General features: G+C 41.8%; 1 protein-coding gene across 2 annotated transcripts in view; it reads right to left on the bottom strand.

Moving 5' to 3' along the window:
- rnf13 (ring finger protein 13) overlaps positions 1 to 24266 on the bottom strand; it is a 43232-nt gene that overhangs the window by 1889 nt on the left and 17077 nt on the right. For both annotated transcript variants that reach the window (XM_062423499.1, XM_062423498.1), the window contains 5 exons: positions 9561 to 9648; positions 8513 to 8603; positions 7650 to 7755; positions 7171 to 7264; positions 80 to 160 (listed from right to left, as the gene is read on the bottom strand). In XM_062423499.1, coding sequence (XP_062279483.1) covers positions 80 to 160; positions 7171 to 7264; positions 7650 to 7755; positions 8513 to 8603; positions 9561 to 9648 — 460 coding nt within the window. The remainder of the gene's footprint in view (positions 1 to 79; positions 161 to 7170; positions 7265 to 7649; positions 7756 to 8512; positions 8604 to 9560; positions 9649 to 24266) is intronic.

The raw sequence follows: 24266 nt of genomic DNA, 5'->3' as shown, positions 1-24266 counted from the left end.
TTCTTTTTTTATCATTATTTGATAGCAGATAACAAAGGAAACAAACTATCATGGAGCATGCAGGAGTGTTCAGACTCACCGTGAGAACACGGCAGGACTCTGAGTTTGTCTCCTTCTTCATACTCATCCAGGCAGATGGCACACACATCGTAGTTATCTCCTAAAGAGAAACCCAACATTTTCTCACTGCTTTAAACACATTTATACTTTTTTGAACATTATACTGTACTATGGCTGATTGGCCAGCAGAAGTGTAATATTTTTGGATAACTGTACAGCTATCAAAGCAAAGCAGACTCCTCACCATTATAAATTATTATTACCAAAAATGATCACTTAAAACATTTTGAGATTATTAAAAAATAATGCACTATGCAGATCCTGTTCTTAGTCCATCTTATGCATTATTTTTTTAACTGCACAGCTCATAATGGATCATACCTCACACAAACATGTCGTACTCGTAATGAGTAGAAGTGAGAAGAGAAATATAACAGCGTGACGGTTGTTATGCACACAGATGATTAATTTGTTTTGATGTCTTCCTGAAGGTCAGTGACATCAGTTGGGACCATGACGTATCACGTAGCAGGAACCATGTCTGCTTCACAAGTCTGATATCCTTAAAAAAATTATTTGTGTCACTTTTCCAAATATGTTCCTGTGCCCACCCCTTCCATCCTCGTCCTCTAAACCGCCTGCACTGCATTTCCTTCTAATAGGAGCACTAAAAGCTCAGGAATGTATTAATGCACTCCCTTTCAAATTCCACAGTTCTTCTCCTTTTTCCTTCGCTTCCTCTTCCCTGCTCGGCCTGAGAGGAGGTGGAGGAGGTGGGAGCAGGCTCAGGGTTGTGAGCCGGTGTGTTTATGTAAGCTCTAAATGAGCATGTTTTCCCCGACTGGGCTCTGTGTGTCCATGCCAGGGCTGCATGTGACCGTATAAGGATGGGGAGTCACATCGACCAGGGCCCTCCTCCCCCCCCCCACCTCCTCCTCCTCCTCCTCCTCCCTCTTCCTTTTCTCTCTGAGCATCAGCAAAATCTACTCAAAGCAATGTTATAAACTCAGCTTCTTTATACTTTTTCACACTTTCAGTTCAGGTTTTTTTTTGCTCTTTTCCCCAAACGGCCACTGTCAGTCCCAATCTGTCTTCAACAATCTTCTCCTGACATTAGTCCAAAAGAGACTCTTTTTCTCACTCTCTCAGGGCCAGTGCTGGACATTTGGGGTGAGGGAGAGGGAAAGTTTATGCAGGCACGGATCCAGTATACACTCAGGAAATGCTGAACTGTGGCACTGAAGGAGCTATTCTGAGTGAAGCCGAGCGCAAAAGGTCGAGCGACTTGCTGAACTCAAAGACGGCCCTGGGGAGAAAATTATACTTGGTACTGTAGGAAATGTTTCACTACGTATGTTATTACGACACCTTGTAGGAAAATTCTAGTTTATTGCAACTTGGGTCTTCGTTATGTCATTTTGGCCAACATTCCTGTTGGCAGGAATAACATTGAAGATGTCCAACAGGGCAGAAACTTTAAGAGTCAGACTGTCATTCAATTTTGGCAAACCAAACTGATTTGGAAGAAAAAAAACAGACGTGAATGTTAAAATAAGTGTGCTAATTTCAGTTTTACCTCTAAATGAAGTGGTTTAGTTAATCTGGTTGTTGGTTTGTTTACACTCAAGCTGATAAGTAAGTAAATTCTTTCTCCGTCAGACCTCACTGTACCGATGTTGCTGCGTTCCCAGATCTTAACTCTTTTATAAAGGTACAATGTTATCATAACTGATAGGAATGGTGATGGAAGCCATAAAGAAGACTCAAGTTGTAATGAAGCAGAAAGCCTTTAATGTTCTTTTATCTTTAAGTGTAAAATATTTTTTTCAGTTATTGTGGACATCTCTTTAAAAACTGGATTGATATTTAATGTAAATGGTAAATGGACTGTACTTATATAGCGCCTTTCTAGTCTTTTCGACCACTCAAAGCGCTTTACACTACAACTCATTCACCCCATTCACACACATTCATACACTGATGGCAGGGGCTACCACGCAGGGTACCAACCTGCTCATCAGGTGGAAGTTAACCATTCACACACATTCATACACCGTTGGCACGACCGCTCTACCTCCTGAGCCACAGCCGCCATAATGTAATCTCCGCATGTTGACTGTATCGTGTTACATCTTGTGGTAGCTCAAAGTGTTTAGTCAGTCTATACTGTAATGATAAGCACGTCATCATTCCTGTGCGCTGATGTCATCGGGACAAACTGTATGTGTAATCTCATTGAACCTGGTGAACAATGTGTCTGATAACACTCAGTGCATTTAAAAAAAAAAAAAAAAACATATTTCAAAAGAGGTTATGTCCGGTTATGTTTCTGAAAACTAACCAATGTGCCCTGTTGGTTAAAGCTGACTCTGAACACACCAGTCAGTTGAGAAACATGCGATATGGTGTTCTGCAGCAGATCATAACTCACAGTCTGGTCTGCTCATCCCTTTTTCCACGGAGCAAATAACACCGCTCCAGCTGATCAAAGGCCTCGCTGTGGACATTACTCAATCCTCATTTCTACAGATACCACAGATCAGCTTAGTAATGTCATTACAGTGACCTGCACATGTGAGCTGAGATTCCCTTTGATGAAGTCTCTCAGGTACGGGACACATACCAAGAGCAGCCCTTCTTAAAAAAAGAAAAATTAAAACGGTTATCCTTCTCCAATCAAGCCTTAATGTGTGTTTGTTTTGAGTCAGCTTCAAAGTAGGCAGTAAGATGTGTTTTTCAGTGCAAAGACGAAAACATTTTGCTCATGTTTTGGCAGTGTGTATAGTTTTTAGATGCTGGGAATCCCTTACATTTATGTTTCAGGGCCAGTAGCACATCTTAAAAGGAGTTTATAGAGCATGTGCAGCTCTTCTCCCCTCTATTTTTCATAAATCTGCTCGCCTGCCAGCATTCCTGGCTCTCAGAGGAACCACGCTGTCCTACTGAACTTCAGATGAGCAGTGAATGTGTGTAGCAGAGCGAACGAATGAAATAAAGGGTGACAGAAAAACTGAGTAAAAAGGGAAAAAAAAGCTTCTGCACAGTTCGCCAACCAGACAAGGGCAACTGGCACAGAGGCCAGTGGACTAAGAGACAGAGAGAGCTCCTCTGTCCTGACATCAACATGCCTCACACACCGACGGCTGAGACACTGCAGCTGCTCTGTTCAGAGTGTGTGTGTGTGTGTGTGTGTGTGTGTGTGTGTGTGTGTGTGTGTGTGTGTGTGTGTGTGTGTGTGTGTGTGTGTGTGTGTGTGTGTGTGTGTGTGTGTGTGTGTGTGTGTGTGTGTGTGCTCCTAAGGCCTGAAAGCGGAAAGCCAAGGGGAAGGGTGGAGTGACTCATCATACGTAGGGAGAGATCAGACTGGAGGTCAGGGGTCAGAGAGAGTCCAGCCTTTTCTCGCTCTAAACGAAGAAGCCACAGCCATGACGAGGGGGAGGGGGAAAAAAGCCCCCTCATTTCCTCAGCTACTTTAGTTGTGTGTTCACAAATTTTATGGTCGCTGGTGTAACTCGCCACCCAGAGGCCCGAACCTCACTGACAAACATCGGACTTACAGGCTAAGTATGGATGACGCAAGGTACTGCAATAAAACCAGAGCGTAAGTCAAGTTAATGGCGGCGCTGTATGCTGACAGCCGTGGCAGCTGCTATTACATAATTCTGTATACTGACACAGATCTTATGTTGTATGCTGATGCTCAGACTGGTATTGTGCAGCAATAACACAGGCACCGTGGTTTTCATTGTGAACCGTCCATACAGACTCCTTTTGTATTATTCATTTCAGCCCATGCACGTCTGACATTATCCAACGCCTACCATCGCCATCTGCGGAACAAGAACTTTACCAGTGCTGTCAGGTGCCTAACTGCATTAAAAAAATATTACTTTATTATAAGAATAAAGTAAATATTAAACTTGATACAGATCAAATACATGCTTAACAACAGCAGAAAAAAGTGTGAAAAGAATGTGAAAAACAACTCAGTAAAAGCTTTTCTAAGAAAGAGTCTGCAGGGGTGAGAGGTCTGATTTAGCCAGTTGGAGCTGCCTTGCCAGAGAAGGTAGATGGTGGGCAGATACACTCATCAGCAGGAAGGCATCCTGCCAGCAAAACAGCAGTCCAGGCTTTGGCTGATCAGCTGGTTAACATCTTCCCGAAATGACTTCACTTACTGAGAAAAGAAATCACACCCCGCTGCAATTACAATTACTCTCTCTCACTGAGTAATGCAGGACAGAGGCTTTAGAAGCATCGGTCTTATAAAAACCCTGGTGTAGTGTCCGTGATGGCACCTATTTTGTTAATAATGAGAAGTTTTGGATTGCTTGGATTTTCTTCTTGAGTATTTTGGCTCTTACTGCAGCCAGAAAATTCAAATTTGGACAAAGACGGTGAAGTAGCCTCTATAACTGAGTGTTGAGCGGAAACTCTTATCCTTTTCATAAGCCCTGTTATTGGAGGCAGTGTCTAATGGCTACTGTGGGAACTGCAGCTGCAGACACTTCCACATTAGTTTGAACGTGCAGATTAACTATTAGAAAATCAATTTATATATATGGATGTTCTTTGATCTTTACAGTAGACATTGAAAGTGTGGAAGGTTTCGTGGATTGCAGCTTTGAAAGCAACACTAACATTAACACATCATCACAGTGTTCCCGTTCACTCTGGCTGCGTCTGTTCAAAGCCGCCGGAGTCCAAGCTCAGCATTATCCGTTGTAGTTGAGGCCAAGGGCGCCATTAGGCATCCTTCCCACTCTGTGCTGTGTGCACACACACACACACATACAAACACAATCACACTGAACCCCAAGTTCAGGCACGCTACCTGACAACTTTAGGATGGGAATTGGAACAGCGATGAGTCTTGAGCATCTCTGTGACTTGTGTGGCACTGAGCTGCCCACAAAGCAACGCTACAGCTAAAAATTCCTAATGAGTCACAACACGGGGCTTATGAAAAAAAAAACAAAATCAGCATGCTGTAAACAATGAACACTGGTGGTCTGATGAGCTAATGCAACAGCATTAGTGATTCTAGGTCATCATTGTTTCTGTATATACAGATGTACAGTGAGCCTGTGGTATTACTGTGCTGCCACAAACCCACATAAGCCTATGTTTCATCCAACAGTGGCAAATTTCATTAAATGATATTTAAACACACATACTTTTCATATTCTGACCCTTCACAGTTTCCTCTCATAAATTACTCTACATACCAAACAATTGAGCCACAAATCAATTTAATTTATTAACACCTTATCAGTCGTTAATTGGTGATTAATCCTTAAAGTTTTCAGAAAGCACAGAGAGAGTATACTTCACAATCACTATTTTATGGTCTTATATTCCCTGAAACTGGAAAGCATAACAGCTATCAGGATTTCAATTAATATGATTGATTATGAACATTTCTGAATGATTAGATTTTTTTAATTTTTTAATAAATACAGGTGAAATCTAACCCAGAACACTCTCCATGAATACACATTTCAATCACCTGCACAAACATTTCTTTAAAAGATACAATTTTTCATTTTTTTTTTATATTCTGGGTCACTCTGTCAAATTTGAGTATTTAAGAGTTTAAAGACTAAAAAGACTATTACGCTTTTGTAACATGGTCAGATCCATGGCGAAGGTTTTTTTTTTAAGTATCAAAATTGATGCAGCACAACCGGGAATATCATCTTTTTTATTCCACATACTCTCCTTCGTTGTCAAGATCTGGTGCCTATATATAAACACAATTTTTTTAAGTGTGCCTACTGGCTCCTAGCAGTGGAATCGGCCTTTACTTACTTGAACGTTATATTTTTCTAGAACATGAGTCATTATCAAGTTTTCTATGTAATTTGTACGACATTACATTGAATAAAAGTGTTTGTTTGTTGGGCGTAGAGAAGCCTCTTACCTGAAGTAAACACTACCAAACAATAAAGCCCATTACACAACAGAGGCACTGTTACACCCCTCTCAGGCCCTCTTGTTACAACCCCCCTCGCCCCATGCTCAAACCCGGCCAATCGGTTTCTTGCCAAGCTAGCATTGCTTCAGAGTGCAGAGCTTAAAAGGTGATTAGGTAGAGATTTGGTGTCCCCTTCCTGTGTCGCCAAAACTCTGACTCAGCTGACAGGAGTGCAGACGTCACCCCCAAGGCCGTTTCCTGGACATCTGAACTCCCTGCAGCGGCCAAGGTGGACTGCAGCGGTGCATGTGGAAACCCTGAGTCAGAGTGGGCGCTGCTCACAGAGGCAGCCACAGAGCCTGACGTGACAAAAAACAGCTATCTGAGCAACACACGCTGCTTTGAGCTTGTGAGCTGCACGTGCGTCTGTTACTGTCAGGCGGGGAGGAGCGCTTCGGCTCGTGACCCCTTCAATTAGCAGCTTTACAAGGGGGTTACTTATTATGCGCCACCCATACTCTATAAAGCTCAGCCTGCACAGCTGATTGCAGTCAAGGGCCTTCCAGTCTGCAAAATACAGCTGCCGGAAGAAATACAGCCGGCATAAAAACCTCTAAATACACACACAAAACTAGTAATAGCACAAAGTGGATTTGCAATGCAAAACAATGTTACAGCCGGTCTGACCCTTGTACACAAACAGAAGAGAGAAACCAGAGGTGGAATTCGAACAAGCTTTAAGAAGTTTCTAGTTTCTATTAACGCTCAAATCTGTATATCTACTCAACAGGTTTCAGCATACATTTAACTTTCAACCCAGTCTGGCCTCTGGCATGACTGAGACTTCGTTTTAAAGCATCAGTCATGTGTCCAGTCTCAGCGGAGAGGAGCTCTAATTTGCCGAGGAGAGCTTTGTGGAAAAAATTAAGTCCATATTAATCCGATTAGCTCCAAGGTGCAGAGCTAAGGGGAGGAATGATGTGTCGTAATGCATTGATGACATCTCTCTTCTGGGCCAAATCATGTGAGAAAGAGCAGCACGGCAGAGAAGTAAACAGCATCTCTGCAGACTAATACGTTAGAGTCAGGATAAAGCTGAGTTCAGGGCGACTTCCTGGTGAACTCTTTTAACCACTTAGTGAACAGACCCTCACATTTACAGTCAGATGACTTATTTGGTTCTGCTTCCATACCTTTTTTGTACTTGTGGATGGGAAGTTTCTTTAACTGATCTTTGCGCAGGCGGCTCCTCCGAGCACGGTGTCGGTCTTGGACAAACTTTGTGATCTACGCAGAGTGGGGAAAAAATGAAACCAGTCAAAATCATTTTAAGTCAGTATGTAAAACACATGCATGTCTTCCTTGTCTAGGAGTCCAAAAACTGTAACTAGGATTTTTGTATGCCAAGCAACACTGTTACAATAGGAAAAAGTACTGATAAAGGGCTAATTTGGGCCCATGACATACTTTTCCTAATATAAAGCAGACATTTTTGGAGTGGTAACAGTGTTGATAGTCCTTGGGGGGCAAAAATCCTTAAGAATACCAGACTTTTCTCCTCTGTAGGCATTTTCTACTTCACATTTGCATTCATTAATAGTTCTGTAAATAGTTGTCTAAGGAGGAGAAGTGCTCATTACTTTGAGTTAAAATGGAGATTATATGAACCTACCATGAAAACAACAATGAGGATGAGGCAGATTCCCACAATGATGAGGAAGGGGATCAAGTAGTATTCCAACGGCAGGCTGAAGTCTGGCATGAGGACCACATGTCCCCTAGAAAAACAACCAGAGGTTAGCAGGTTATAAACAGTGACCTAAACAGAGGCTGTGCAGCAGCATTTCATGATGACTCGATGTGGCTGTAACAATGTAGTGATTCATTTTAGTGTTGTTTGTGTTAAAAAAAAACTGCAGTGCGGCACAGAAAGGGTCCTGTATCAACATGGTGACATTTCGGTAATGGGGTTATGGGGCGCACAGAACACCCTTTTGCAGCATTTCTCCACTCACATTTGTGATCACACTGACAAAACTCTGCCAATACCATGTTTGGTGTTCATTCCTCAGCAAAGAACTTGGAAATAACCCTCATGTATTTGGATGGTATCTGACAACCACCACCCATACACACACAAACACACACCAGCACACACACACACATGCCAGAGAAATATAAAAGTGGTAGAAATGGGACTTTGATGCAGGGACTCTGGGCTCATCTGACAGTCTGAGACATTTCATTACCAGATTATCACCTCAGCAGCAGAGCGCACAAAGTGACAACACATCACAAGACAAATCCTTTGCCTTGATATATTACAGTGTGCGCTGCAGGCATTACTCAACAATATTAGATCATATGGTAGAGCTGGGAAGCAAAGAATAGACAGTAGACAATTTTGAGGGAAGCTGCTGAATATCATCATGTTACACTGAAGGAGCTGTTAGGAGCGCGGTGAGAGGCCGTGAGAGCCGACGTGCTGCTATTTATACTGATGAGCAGAAAAATTAGATTTGGGTGTACACTTACCCCTTGTCATACGTGTAGTCTTCTTTCAGAGAGTTGGCAGTGTCCTCGCCCACAAACACAGAGGGAATATCTATCTGCTTCATAACATCCACTAAAAGGGAAAGAAAAAAACTTAATATATCATGTGACTGTAAATCAATGCCCACTGAACCATCGATATTTCAACCTGGCAGTAAAAAATTAAATCCTGTGATCACAGTAATACAAAAATAAGATTTCTTTATAAAACACTAAGAAATAGTTATCTAAATATCTCAAGATTTAAGTCAAGTTGACTTTCTAGCTTCTTCTGGAGCTTTCGATTGCATTTCATGGTCTTTATGAGCTGATGTGGAGCTCAAATGTTAACAACTTAATGAATAATGTAGCTCATGTCCAACTTTATTTGAGTCATAAGAGGTTTTAGCCTCACAACAAACTTGTTTTGTGCAAACTAAAAGTGACAGAAGTAACTGTGAAGAACAAACAGAACGATTGAGAGAGAAGTTCAAAATCCTCTCAACCCATTATGACCTGAAGCGCTCTCTAAAGAAATATTCTAAAACCTAAGGCACTGTTTGAAAACAACCTCCTAAAACCAGTGGCCAAGACGGGCTAAGAGCGCTGAAAAAAAGAAACCGACAAAAAATGTATCCCATAATGCATTTTGCCTTCTCCGTGTGTATTTCAGCAAAGCACAATGCATTTCATCGGTCACATGTCATCATCTAAAATGTGCTCATGCTGTTCTAAAGGGAGAAGCATGTAAACGTTGCACCCAGTCTTAAAGGGACATAGACTCAAATGTTGTGCTAAAAACACAAACCAGGGCATGAAGCCTGGATAATCTAAGACTCTGCTGCACCTCTTGAAGTGAGGACGGGGGGACAAAGGCTATCATATGGAGTAAGTGGGTTACAGCAGGGACAATATGGGGTCACAGTCAGTGAGTGCTCTGCTGCTGTAGTGCATCACATCCTCACTCAACACCATCTTGCGACTTGAAATTTATACAGACTATGATGCTCATGTGTTAGTATACAGAGAGAAGGAGAAGGCGGTGACTTACAATCGTTGGATCCCATGCTGATTAGGTCCTCAGAGTCTACATTGTGAACAATGGCGGCCTTGTACCCGGCTTTCTGGGCATTGAGGACCTGTGAGGAGACATAACATTTTACAACCTGATTGTCAAATAGGTCAAAACATTGTAAAACGTTACAATCAGCTGCTGCAATAGGACTAAAAACTCCTGAGTACAGGTGGTAAGTGTGGTAACAGGAGTTGTGTGTCAGATAATTTGACCAAATCTGATTTCCACACTCCACAAAAGACACAGCAGCATCAAACCACATTAACCATGACAGAAATAGAAGTCAGTTGTGGTTGAGAAGAAGAACGTTCTCTTATTCTACGTAAAGGCTCATTGAGCCATGGCCTTGTACATGTAGAAACATACCACTTCCACTTTCAGGATGCTGTCTACTGCTGATATGAACTAATTTATGAGCTGGCCTTGCAAACTATATTCCCATCAGGACAATAAATGTTTGAGCATTCTGTTTTTACAGCATCATAATTACAAAAGCAGCCATAGAGGAGTGACAGAGGAGAGTGCACATAAAGGAACACTGTGGCTCCACGGTAGCATTCGACATATCGGCCAACAACATGTTTGCTACTCCTTTCCAAGAAAGTGTTTGTGAGAGACAAGATGTTTGCCTTTAAACAGCCGGACGGCACGCTCGTCCATGATAAACACTGACTGTGGCTGCTACGGATGATCCAAAACAAGAAGTAGTTGATGACTGGACGGACAACAGGGAGTATGAAAAGTTGAGAAAGTCCATCTCACATGATCCAGTACGCTCTTTATCAGACATCTGATCTAACATGCTCAAGAGTGCACAAACATTTGGGACTCATATTTTATGTCCAGCATCTGTTCCTCATGTATATAGACTCACTTCTGTTTTTTTTTTCTTGTTTTTTTTTTACAAAGGTCACAGGTTTTGATCTCCACAGGGGGGGCCAGACTTGCTCATTCAAGCCAAGTTGTGACTATCAGATGAGAATAATTAAAGGCACAATCCCCCTAAATTCACCACTCTACCACCCACAAACCACAGAATTGAAAGCTACTATTACCCCATATACTGTGTGACAGTTCTTCTATAGCACAGGGACAACAGAGACAGTAACTTAATATAAATCACTAATGTTTGTAGAGCTCATCATTTCATTATTTCACAAACTGGTAAAAAACTTCTTGACATAAAGTAGTAGTCAAGTAATCATTTATTCAATTTTGCTGATAAATCAATTCAGTTTTCAGTCATTTTCAAGGAAACATATCTAGTTCCAGCTTTTTAAATATGGAGATTTGATGCTTTTCTTTGTCTTCTATAATGGGAAATCAAATATATTTGGGGTTTTGAAGAGTATACTGGAGTAATTTGGACACGTCAAGTTAGGCTGTAGAAAATTATAATGAGCAAACAAAGAATTGAGAGAATAATCCGAAGATTAATGGATAATGGTACTAATCATTAGTTACGCCTCAACACATTTCTATCTGGATATTATTTCCCTTTCCTGGGAACAACGTTGTTTTGGACTCTTGCTCATACTTCACAGTGCTTATGGGTGTGCTGCTTTCTCATAATCCAGGACGAGCTAAAAGATACTCGCTATTCCAGTTTTTTGTCAAAAAGTCGAGTCTTGAGCATGTCAGTGCATGCTTGTGTGTGTGTCTGTTCAAGTGCGTTTAAGCTATTGCATAAACATACCACCATGTTCTCATTATCATTCATCACCGAGGTGTACAATAAAGCATAAAAACAGACACTACAGCTCACACCCTTGCACAACCTGTTTTTGGTTTTTGTGTGCAGCATTTATCCTCTAAAAGACTATTTCTTTTTCTTTTTAAAAGCAGGCACCACATGTATATTCAAATTACCAAAATTTGTGGGGCTTGGATGAAAAGTCTGGGTCGAGGCTCATTTATTCTTGACAAACATTGCCAAAGGCTACGATCAAACTGTTGGTGAAAAGTGTCTGATCTGAGGTCAACTTAAAACACTCTGGTTTTTCTCTCTGCTGGTACAGTAGCTTAAAAAAACATAATTAGGATGCTACATAAATAGCTTGCCAAATAATTGTTTGCCAAAAAAAAGCCATAATTGTGATTACATAAATGCACTGAGACAGAAATAGGTGTCATAAAAGAACACATTAAGCAACTTCTGAGTGTTATTCTGTGTATATGTGGATGCTTTAATGACAGTAATGCTTTGATTCAAGGGTAAATTAAGCAACCCAAATCCACCATTAGAATAAATGGAAGATAAGTTACCAGAACTCCAAAAATCACCTGCAATTTTATGAATGTGGATTAAGTGACAAAGTTTGAAGGACAACTGCAGTTGGCTAAAGTTACTGTAGACTATTTTCACTGAAACCTACCCTAGCAGATTAAGCTTTTAGCAAAATGTAATGCTGAAGACGTTAAAAAAAGGATTTTTTCTTCTCAGCGGCAGAAGGCCATGTGTGCTGCAGCGTGGATACAGAGGAAACTGATGTAATGAGGATCTTCCATCTGTGAGGCTGTTTTTGTGGCTCTGACACACTGTCACAGCTTCAGTATCCTGCATTGCTATTGTTGTGGGTGATCGCTTTCAGCAGATGTGGTGGAGGAAATAGGAAGTGACAATATAATCCTGAAATGAATCATTACAGTATGTGTTCTTACACAGACGAAGATAAAGTCGGCATGGCGAACGTTTCCCTGTGAAATTGAGAGGAAAAACGCTTTGCATCAAATCATGTAAATGTCACTCAAAACCCTGGGAGAAAATAATATGGGTGGAGACTGTGATCCTGCTCTCTTTCCTTTGTATTTGTCTAGTCGTGCTGTTCAATTTCAGAGACAAACTACTGCTGTTGGGAAGGAAAACATATTCTAACTGAATAATTGACAACACAAAAAAGTGAAAAAGTCACATCTGAAACAAAAACAACCCTATTGTATAGAATAAATGGATTTTGTTTGTTATATCATCCAGAGAACAAAGTTGTTTCTTTAATACAACACAGCTGAGTTAAATACTAAATAAAAGTCTTCCCCAAAGCCTGAAAAACAAAGATAAGGGAGGTATATACATTTCTGATTGATTTTAGGGCCAAAGATGGACAGCATAAGTCTGATAATCAGGCCATTATGTTTTACTTCATTATTCAGTATAACAATATGTGGGGGTTATTTTGCCCTAACCACTAAATTGTGAGTGCTGTTTCTGTGGTGGCGGTTGCTCACAGAACCTAAAAGGTAGAGTCAACTTAAAAGCACTTAAAAAGAAATGTGGTGATTTAAGAGTTGACCATATACAGCGGCTACAACCTCACTCATTCACCTTTTGAGACATTGTATTTCTGGCTCTTTTCAAGAAGAAAACGTTTGTGTTGTCAAACCAAAAACACGAAGCTCTTACTGGCTCTGCAGTTTCTACAGCTGTCGATGAGCAAAACACTGAATGTCACATATTTATGATATTTAACATAGTGAGGCGATCCAAGGGTGTTTTCATTGCTTTAAGTCACAGAGGAAAGGCTGATGTCAATTATTAAACGGAGCATGTGCCACGCCTGCGGTGGTAAATTAACACCCAGACCCAAAGCCAGACGGTGAAAGTGAGACAGAGAGGTGCAGCTGGCTGTGCCGTGTAAAGGAGCAGAAAATGAGAAAAATATTGTTTTAGTTTGGGTCAAACGCTGAACGATGTGAAAGTCATCTGCTCTGTTAAATAATAAAAAGAGGGTCACTGACCCTAACCTGAGGAATTAGTGGCTGTGTGAGTGCAGTGTGTTGGTCCTGCAGCTCAGACAGGCCTCTACATACAAGCATTGTACTCCAAGGAAATCTATTTAGACCTGTGAGGGGTGAACAATGTGCATGTGTGTGACTGTGTGTGTGTGACTGTGTGTGTGTGTGTGTGTATTGTGGCTTGCATGGACGCTAACACAGAACAGCACTGTCTTTTTCCCTTGTCATAGTAATTTTTATGCACAGGCATACGTGAAGCAGCGTGCATGGCAGCTGAAGCATTGTGATCCCATGTGTTTGCCTATGAGGGTGTATTGTGTGGAGGTTATCAATGGCTTCTGTGTGCGTCCGAGGGCAGGCCGTCTGAGTAAGTGACACACACACACACACACACACACACACACACACACACACACACACACACACACACACACACACACACACACACACACACACACACACACACACACACACACACACACACACACACACACACACACACACACACACACACACACACACACACAAAATACTGTGTCTGGATGTGTGTGTGTATGTTTGAGGAAGGAAAGTGAGCGAGGTGGAAGGTGATTCCTGATTTCTGTGGCAAGGATGTGATTGTAAGACACTACTGATGGGCGGTGTCCTTATTTTGACCTTTTCTAGACATTATAATTAATCAGTAGTTTACCAAAAAAGATACGGAAAGTATTGACAGTAAAAAATTATTAGTTGCAGCTTCACATTTTTGGCACTGATTGGATTTCTGCCGTTAAACCCCACCCATCTAGCGCTCCAGGTAGGTTAAATCAAACATTACAGTGTGTGGCATGGATGTTGTAATGTATGTGTATGTGCTGTCATACACCATATTAGGCCACAAAATGCTGGTCAGCTACATTATTGGAAACAGACTCACACAGAATGACAGACTAACCAAATTTTTGCAAGTTGTGTGTGTGGCGAACACATTATCAGTCAGTGAATAATTCAATTTCCTGTATTACTAATAAACATTTGTGGGTCCTGTTTTACTTCCCAGTGTACTGATTAGTAAAATAGTCAAATGAATGTTGTGTTGAAGCAGCAAGTAGCAGCAAGCAGCTTGAGGCTGAAGCCAGTGCTGAGGTCCCTGTCACTGAATGACTTCAAAAAGTGTCAACTAAGCTCTAGAAATACTAACTCAGTCTTTTTTCTTTTTTAATGAGTCATTATGGTCTCAACTGCTAAATTCAGGCCCTCTAATAAGTGTGCTGGTGGTCATTCTTGACATTATTGCTCCATTAACAAGATTTAATGACTTTGAAGTAGGTCTGATGTCTGCTGTGTGGGTGTTGAGTGACAGCTGTGATTGACAGTTGGCTCGCCTGCTGCTTTCCCCGGTCCCGGGATTCGCACAGAGTCAGACTATTGTTGCAATATTTCAATACGTTTAACGTTACTTGATTATGATACCTGCCCTGTTAGCACAATTAAGCTAAAGTAGCAAATGTGTGTATCCAGAGTGAGAAAAGAAACACCCTGCACTCCTTATTTAGAAGGTCCTGCCTCCAAACTGAAAAGATGACGCTGATTATAAGCTGCAACTGTGGGCGTCAACCCGGCTCCAAAGCAAACCAATCGGTGACGTCAAACCTCGCTACATCTATCTTTATGTACAGTCTACAGTGTTGAATGTAGACAAAGAAGTTAGGCTGCTGCCCTGCTCTTCGCTTCAGTGCAGGTTCAGTGTGTTTTTACAGTGAGAACACAGAGCCATTTTTGCTAGAGGCTTTGTAGATGCCAGTGAGTGTGGTGCGGTCTGTCTGCCTGGGATCTGCAGAGGAATTCAACCTCTGCTGCTGGCTCACCCCTGTGTTTGCATGGGCAAAGATAAGGACATTCAATGCATTCCTGAGACTGAGGAGAGAGTGGGGAACACAAGAGGAGAGGAGAGAAGAAAAAGACAAGAAGGAAAATGAGACATAAAACCTCTAGAAATAAAAATAAAAATAAATAGTGGAAAAGTGTGTGTGACTAGAAACTTACACACAATACAATACAAACACACACACACACACATACAGAGGGTGAATCATCATGGGAGGATTTAGGCACTGCTTTTCTACCATCTGCAAACCATCATGCTGAGTTGTAGCACATCTTCCATGTTAGTTTAACAGCTGTCATTAAAACACTTAATTGCTATTATCCCCGAGGGACCAAACATGAAAATCCTATTCACTCTGTAAACATCCCACTTGATTATGAAAGTGTGATGAAAAAGGGACATAACTTCAAACTATATGCCAAGTAATTTTGATAGTAAGAACATAAATCATGTAGATTGTCACTTTTTAGGTCATACCTTTGAATCTCTATTGTAGCAATGCTGACAGAGCAGCGTCATGTCTCTGTACTTTGTCATTCATGGTCAAAGTTGCAGCTCTCATCTTCAGCTATTGTGCAGCTACACGGGTAAAGCTGGAGGCTAAGTGCTCTTACTCAAGGGCATCCTGACATCTTTTGTTGGCATGTGACGGCATGACTCGACTCCAGAGAAGGTCTAGCTTTGTTTCTTTCTTTCTCTGCCCTTCAGATTCCTCACTATTTTTTTTATATTTTTTGTAGAAAAAGGGAACAAATACCAGATTAGGCCATGGATTTAAAGCAAACTGTAAGAAAAAAATAAGCATCTAATGACTGTTTTGTCCTCATGGCATGCTGTGGTGTGCAGACCAAATTTGGACTTAGCCTGCAGCACAAACACCAGAGTTTATTCATTAGATTGACCAATTATTGACTTTTAAAAGCAGATTGAGCTTAATTGGCTGTTGTTTTGGAGTCTGAACCAGAACCAATCAGGAGGTTTAAAACTGTGTGATAATCAAGACCACAGTGAAGGCAGAAAACTTGCTAAAAATAAGATTGATTGTGTTATCAGATTTATTGATGAAGCAATTAATGTGTGATTTATCAACTCATGGTGTTTGTGAAACTGCAAACTTCTTCAAAATCTTAAAAGTGTAATCACATATAGTGAGGTTTTTGTATTATACTTCTAAAAATGAAAGAAATCAACTCCTCTGATCTTCTTCTACCTTCATTTTCCATCTTTACTTCCTGGTTCCAACAGAACTAAATATGAACCATTATTAGTATGACTAAGAATTTAAATGCTGACCATGAGATCACATGATAAAGCTGGAAACAGAGGCACTGAACTGGTAAATAAAATTCCCCAGATACATCCAAGCATTGTATTTTAGGCAAATTGCAGAGTCACACAGTGAGGGCCGACATACAAATAACTGGACCACTTTGGGCGGTGATTGTGAATGCTGTCAAACCTGCTGCTGCACTTCACCTGTTTCACAAATATGTTCATTTGTCTGTACAAACCTGCTGAACTCTGTTTCTGCGTTAAGTACACAGAAGCCTTTAAGAGTTTATGCGCCCTTCAGTGAGAAGGTTGCAGCTGCTCGGAGCCCGACAGCGGTCAAATGTGTATTTGTATCGAGCAGCTTCCTGTGAATGTGTGGGACTGCAGAAATGTGAAGGAAGGTGATGCAGGGAGAAAAAAAAAACTTGTTTCCAGTCAACTGTTAAATTGAAAAAAAGGTATTTCAAAGTAGTTTTTCCACGATAGGTCACTGCATTATCGATGCTTGTATGTGAGTGTGTGAGTGTGTGTGTGTGTGTGTGTGTGTGTATAAGACCTGACCCCTATTGGTCACAGTTGACTGGAGGTTTGTAAACGGTGCCACCTGGAGCTGCGTGACTCAGTGATGCTGGACTTAACCATTTGGATCCCAAACGGAGCAAGCAGTACTTTAATTTGATCTGTATTTGTGTCTCCTTATGCTATAAATTCTGTTACAGCTCATAAAAAAAAAGAAGAAAAATTCCTGTCAACAGAATAAAACATAAATTGACATAAAACACGCTGAAAACACAGGTTATATCTGCCTTCCAACTCCTGTATAATGATTCCTTACACATGTAGTGTGGACAGACTGCTGATAGCATCATTAATTATTGCTGCATCACCACTGTGTGTGCGTGTGTGTATGTGTCAATAATATCTGCATCCTCACTCCTGTGTCTGTGTGTCTGTGTGTGTGTGTGTGTGTGTGTGTGTGTGTGTGTGTGTGTGTGTGTGTGTGTGTGTGTGTGTGTGTGTGTGTGTGTGTATCTGCAGCCAGCACTGCACTGTCTCCTCATGCAGTGCTGCAGCTAAAACAGGTTGACTCGTCTTCACTGCCTCTCCTGTTTTCCCCCTCATCATCGTTCTCTTACTCCACTGACCATTTCTTGACCTCACATCCCTCCCTCACCAGTCTTTCCTTTCACGCACTCCTGTCCTCATCTTAACATACCTTTCAACTGCATGCGGACAAATGCCTGAGCTTGCTGCTTGGGCAGTTTAAATTAGCGTCATGAAGTGTGCTGCATTCACTGGTCTGTATTTGCATGGGGTGGACTTGACCTCAGCTGTGTGTAAATGAGTGTGAGCAGCACAGCACGCCTTGCTCGCACATCTCAAATTAAACTGTCCAACTATCACAGGTCGAGTATGCATCAAGAGAAAGTAGTTGTGTATGTCCCCTGTCCTGTTAATCACCGTTTCTCAGTCTTTGCTCTACTTTATCCTCATCTTCTACTTCCCCTTAACCACCTTTATTCCTCCTCCTTCTCTCCTCCTCCTGAATTCCACCCTTTGAATTCTTAAATGAGCACAAAAAAAGAAAGATGAATCATGAATCTAAAAAGGCTGTTAGCAGGTCTGTAAAAATACAACAGCTCCCAATCAGATCCTCATTTCCTCCTTTCTCCTCCCTGAACTGTCTCCCATTTTATTCCTCTCTCCTCATTATGTCTTACAGCCCCTTTTCCTTCTCATCTTCTCTTCTCCCCCTTCTCATTCTCACTTCCTCTCCACAAGCTTTCTCCTCCCACCGTTTTTCGTCTTCTTGCCAACCGTCCACTTTTTTTTTTCTTTTTTTTTTTAAATCTCCTCCCCTTCTTAGTTACCCTCCCTCTTTCTCTTCCTCTACCTCACCTACCCCTCCTCGGAGTTTAACCACCTCCTCCTCTCTGCCCTCATTACCCTTGTTATATCACGCTGACTGCCAACTTCTCCAGAATTTTTGCCCTGCCCCTTCCTCCTCTGATATTTCCACCCTCCCGCCTTTGTTCTCTCCCTCCCTCTTTCTAATTCATCCCCCCCAACTTCTCCTTTATCCCACCCTCCTCTTTCTCTTTCTCTGTCTCTCTCTCTCTCTATCCTTGGTGTTTCAGAGGAATGTTGCGCGGGTTTTAGTTTCAAGGTCCAGACTGCTGATTAGATAAAGAGTTCAATAAAACTGCAAACTGCAGTACGTGGATAATGCCACACAGCTGCAATTCATGCAAAGCTCTTCTGTGTGTCTGAGAGTTATTATATAATTTTGCAATAAAAGGTGTTACAGATAGAACAAAAACACATGCCAATGATTTTTCTCAGCACCAATTTGTACTTTCTACTTTCACAAATTTTGCTCGTCTTCGATTTAAATATTAATTTTGGGGTTTGTTTTTGAAATCCTGATTTTGAAAACTGGTAAAAACAAAGTTTTTAATACAACTATGAATGTTGGAACAGTGAGACAAAACCGACTACTGTAGTGTATATATCAGCTGTCTATGTGCATCTGCGTGTGTGTGTGTGTGTGTTTGTGTGTTTTAATCTGCATAAACAATAGGATGCACATTTTTAAGTAATGGCAGACACTGATATTTAGGGGAACAGAGATGGTTGGATCTGTGGTCCTGATGGTGTGTGTGTGTGTGTGTGTCATGCCCTATAAGCCAAAGAGAGCTATTTGTTGCCACAACAAATTGCAATAGACATAATAGCAGCTGAGAGGAACGAAACAGTCCCTCTCTCACTAACTGACACACACACACACACACACACACACACACACACACACACACACACACACACACACACACACACACACACACACACACACACACACACACACACACACACACACACACACACACACACACACACACACACACACACACACACACACACACACAGTCAGCCATAGTCATACCCTGTCATAAGACTGAGTGAGCATGTAAAGGAAGCTGGATCATCGTTTGAATAAAACTGAGGTCTGTGTGTGTGTGTGTGTGTGTGTGTGTGTGTGTGTAGCTCGAGGGCTCTGAGGTCACTGTAGCACAAACAGCCCGCACAATGAAATGCACTTACTGTAAAGCAGAGGTATGCAGCAAGGTTAGATGGGAAATTACCAGCCACCAGAACAAATGCTGACTAACTTGGTCACTGGCTGATAAAAGCAAAGTCATATTTTTTCACTCACTCTGAGGTTGAGTGGACAGATGTGACTGAAAATAACACGGCCGTACTGACCACTCCCAACCCATCAGGATCTTTTCAGACATGTTTGATTTGTTGATTTTTTGAAAACCCAGAGAGGAAATAACTTTGACACACCTAAAGATACGCTGGAGGACTTTCACCTCTGCCTCTGTCCCGCAGCAACATTTCAACCGGATGGATCGGCTATCAATCGATGGCTTTGTAACTTATCACGGATTACATCACTGCATGAACCAGATTTTTCTTTCCGCAGTGTATTTCCACTCAAATTGAGTGTTTGTGTCGGACACAAAAACAAAAACAAACATAAAGCTGCAACAGCAAGCTATGAGCAACAAACAAGCTAACGTAGCCTCACTGTCATTTGCAGTCTGGATTTAAAATTGGACTTAAATTTCCAACCACTTCTGGCCTTCTCTGCCCCCTTCTGTTTAAAATGATTAGGAAAACACAGCAGGTCTGCTAGTGGAGAGTCAAGCAAAAATAGAGGAACAACTAGGTCAGGTTATTATCAGACAGAGGTCTTTATTTCTTATTTTTAAGTTGTTAATGTTGTGGAAATAAACAACTGTGTAAAGTTTTAAGCACTTTAGATTTTTATTCGTAATGCAATACCTTTAGGGAGGCTGATCGGTCTCCAGTTTATTCTGCGTTATGACAACGACCCCAAATATACAGCCGGAGTCATAAAGATTTACTTTCACCTACAAGAAGAACAAAGAGTCCTGCAACAGATTACATGGCCCCCACACGGAGACCTTATCTCAATATCACTGAGTCAATCTGGGATAACATGAGGACACAGAAGCAACTGAAATGACCTGAAACAACCATTAAAAAAAAACGTGGTAACTTCTCCAAGACACAGGAACAACCGACCGGCCGAGCACCTTTAAAAACTGTGTGCAGGTGTACCGAGGAGAACTGCTGTTCTTTTAAAAGGCAAAGCGTGCTCACCCCAAATACTGATGTCTTTTAGTTTTATTCTGTTAACTGTACTTTATATTAATCAATTAATGAATAAAAACTATTTGTGCTACTATGAGCAGTTGGAGTGGTGGTAAAGAAACTAATTTTAAGGCCTTTTGCAGATTCTTCCAAGCGTAAGGTGCATTATAAGAGATATAAGAGTAGTTTAATTTTCTCCCCTTTTTCCATCCCAGTCTGTATTTGTTCCAAACAGCCAGTACATGAACACTGTTTTCCCTTTTCGAGGGACTGCAGTGTAAAGTTTAGATCAGTTAAGGATCCAAAATTGAAGTTCCTGAACTTTTGATATGTTTTTATGCTGAACAAACAACATAACAGCACAATTTCAAATACAAGGAAGGATGTCCAGTTATTCTGTTATAACAAATGTCACTTCAACATGAAATTATGTGACTCACAACTGTAGGGGGAAGTCTTCTGGTACAGTTAGTGAATGAGAATAGTTAGTCTAATCTCTGCGCTGTCACCTGGAGTACTCAGCTTCCTGCCGGGACAAAAGGCATTGACACCAGACTGGACGTTTAGTCTGAACCGGCCTCTGCCAGACAGGTTTTGGACAGTCTCGTAGCTTGACCTCAGGCGGGGAATTTTCCACCAGACCAAAAGCAGCGTAGACACATACACACAATACTTTGGTCACCGGGAATCTATGAATACACAGAGCAGGATAACTAAGACCCTGAATGTCTTGATTGATTTGTTTCTGTCTTCTTTTTTTAAAAGCACCTTTCAACACCTTTTTTTTGTTTTTGTTTTAATCTTTCTTCTGAGTGCTAACAGCCACATAATCACTCCAAAGAAATAAGAGGAAACAACATTCATGAGTTGGATTTAAAGTAGTGTGCTAATCTTCAACCACACTATGATTTTTTTTTTTTAAAGACAGAGGGCAGTAAAGAGAGACTGAGTGAGTGAAAGACAGAAAATCCAGGAAAAGAAAAGGGGGGAACAACGTGGATCCACAGAGCTCTCCATAATCCCAGTACACGTTACATAACTAGGACATTATGTCTCAATGTATAGACATGATGTGTGTGCGGAGGGCAGCAGTGGGACGGACGGACAGTCTGCAAAGAATCTTGCAAAGCAGGAAGGGAGGCATGGGAGGGAGAGAGGAGGAAAAGGGTATTGAGTTTCCTGTCCACCCCCCCAACCCCCACCGCCGCCAACCTCCCGCCACCCTCCCACCCCCTCAAAGAATCCCAGTATACAGGAAGTCCGAACCCTCTCTCTCTCTCCCTCTTTCTCTCTCTCTCTATCTATCTGGAGATTTGTTTTCTAGATTTCTTCTTAGGAGAAAGACACGAAGGAATGCTTTCTCGTCTTTTGTTGTCATCTTCTGTCAGTTACAGAGAAACTTCTCCATGTCTTTATCTCCTCATGACTGGACTACTGCAATCCGCTCTTCACAGGGATCGCTGGCAGGAGCATCCAGAAGCTCCAGTAACATGCCAGGATCCTGATGAGAGTGCAAAAAAACAAAATTATAACAACAGTCCTGTTTTCATAGCACCGGCGCCTCGTCTCCTTCAGGATTGACTACAAAGTCCTGCTACTCACATGCAAATCTATGTACAGACATGTGCCTCCCGACATACAGGAACTGATCACACCACAAACATTCACTCGCACCCTGAGATCTGCCAGCAGCTTGCTCCTCCGGGCCCCCAGTACTAAGCTTTGCACCATGGAGGATCAAGTCTTCCCCCTCTGCTGAACCACTCTTGTGAAACAGCCTTCATAACCATCTTAAGGAAGCACAGACCCTAGACATAAAAAAGGCCTTTAAAAACCTTTGTTCAGGAAGGCTTTTACATCATATTACTGTTTCTTGATGTTGTGTGTTCCCTGTTATTAATACTGCAGCACTATGAGTTTCACCATGAATGAAAAGTGTGGAATAAATTAAATGTATTAGTATTATTTTTCTGTCTGCCTCACACAGACACAGAGCATTAACACCCCTTCACTTGATCCACTTCACCCCTCCCCATCTCCCAACACTCTCTCTCGACACTCGACCTCTTCTCTGTCATGGCTTATCGTACTGAACTCATGTGCACACACACACACACACACACACACACACACACACACACACACACACACACACACACACACACACACACACACACACACACACACACACACACACACACACACACACACACACACACACACACACACACACACACACACACACACACACACACACACAACGGATGGAGGCGCTAACTCTTGACGGAGGGTTAAGTGGGGGTGACGTCCGTTTTATTGCCCATTACAGCCACAGATCCATTAATACTCTCTGCTCCTGCTCACTGGATGCTAAAGGCTAAATGCTATCTTAGAGGGGGCTACTGAGGGATGAAGTTGGGGTGGGGGTGGGGACAATGGAATGAAACTGAGAGCATGTTGGGGGTGACACCCCTGCATGACACACAAACACACACAGAGAGACACACACGCAGACCAGCGCTTCGACTCAGTCAAGATGGAATCTATTATTCCTTTGTTTCCCCTGCAGCTTCTGGGGGGAACTGAGCTTGGCTAGGAGGGAGGGAGGAAGTGTGTGTGTGTGAGTGAGTGAGTGAGTGAGTGACTGAGTGAGTGAGTGAGTGAGTGAGTGAGTGAGTGAGTGAGTGAGTGAGTGAGTGAGTGAGTGAGTGAGTGAGTGAGTGAGTGAATGAGTGAGAGAGAGATAGAGAGAGAGAAACAACTATGTATGTGTGTACATGTGATGATGCCTGTATATATGAGCTGAAGTCACACAGTCAGACCTCACACACACACTATATATATATATACATTTAAAAAAATAAATATACTGTGTGTTTGTGCGTGTGTGTGTGTGAGAAACACTGATGAGGAAATCAAGTGAGGGAAGGAGGGGGAAGAGAGGGGAAATCAAGTGAGGGAAGGAGGGGGAAGAGAGGGGAAAAAAGCAGAGATTGGAAAGGAGATACAAAAATACAGAAGAGAGAAAGACTCCCATGTTTGAATAGCAAATGTAGTGAGGACATTCATTGACATAATACACTCCCTAGCCCCTAGCCCTAACCATCAAAACTAATTACCTAACTCTAAACTGAACCTAAACCCAATTCTAACATTCACCCTAACATTAAATCTGAAGCCTCAAACAGCCCTTTGAAGGTGTGTCAGACAGTGAGGAGTGGTCAAAATGTCCTAATTTTCCTAAAATGTCCTCACTTCACGGGTATAAAACTCAAATGGGTTCTCAGTGATAGAAATACAGGTACACACACACACACGTTTCAGCTACTTACTCGTTTCCAGCCTACTAGTTTACTGTCATAAAAACCTTAAACTCAGCTGTATTTCCTAGTTTTTCCCCATCATCTTTATGTGATCTGATGAGAAGTTAGAACATAAGTGAACACATGGCTATTAAGAGAGTCGGCCATGATGTCAAGTCGTTTGAGTGGCCACCCGCAGCGCTGCAACAACAACAAAAATCCCCTACTGGCCAAAAAGTATATCCCCTTCAGACCGCCATTACAAAAGAAACATCTGTAAAGCAGTTGAGAGAAACCTCAGACAGCAAACAGGGTCAGCTATTA

Source organism: Scomber scombrus, chromosome 8 (assembly GCF_963691925.1).
Source record: "Scomber scombrus chromosome 8, fScoSco1.1, whole genome shotgun sequence".
Classification (NCBI taxonomy): domain Eukaryota; kingdom Metazoa; phylum Chordata; class Actinopteri; order Scombriformes; family Scombridae; genus Scomber; species Scomber scombrus.
The sequence above is the reverse complement of the archived record's forward strand: the minus strand, read 5'-3'. Positions and strand labels throughout refer to the sequence as shown.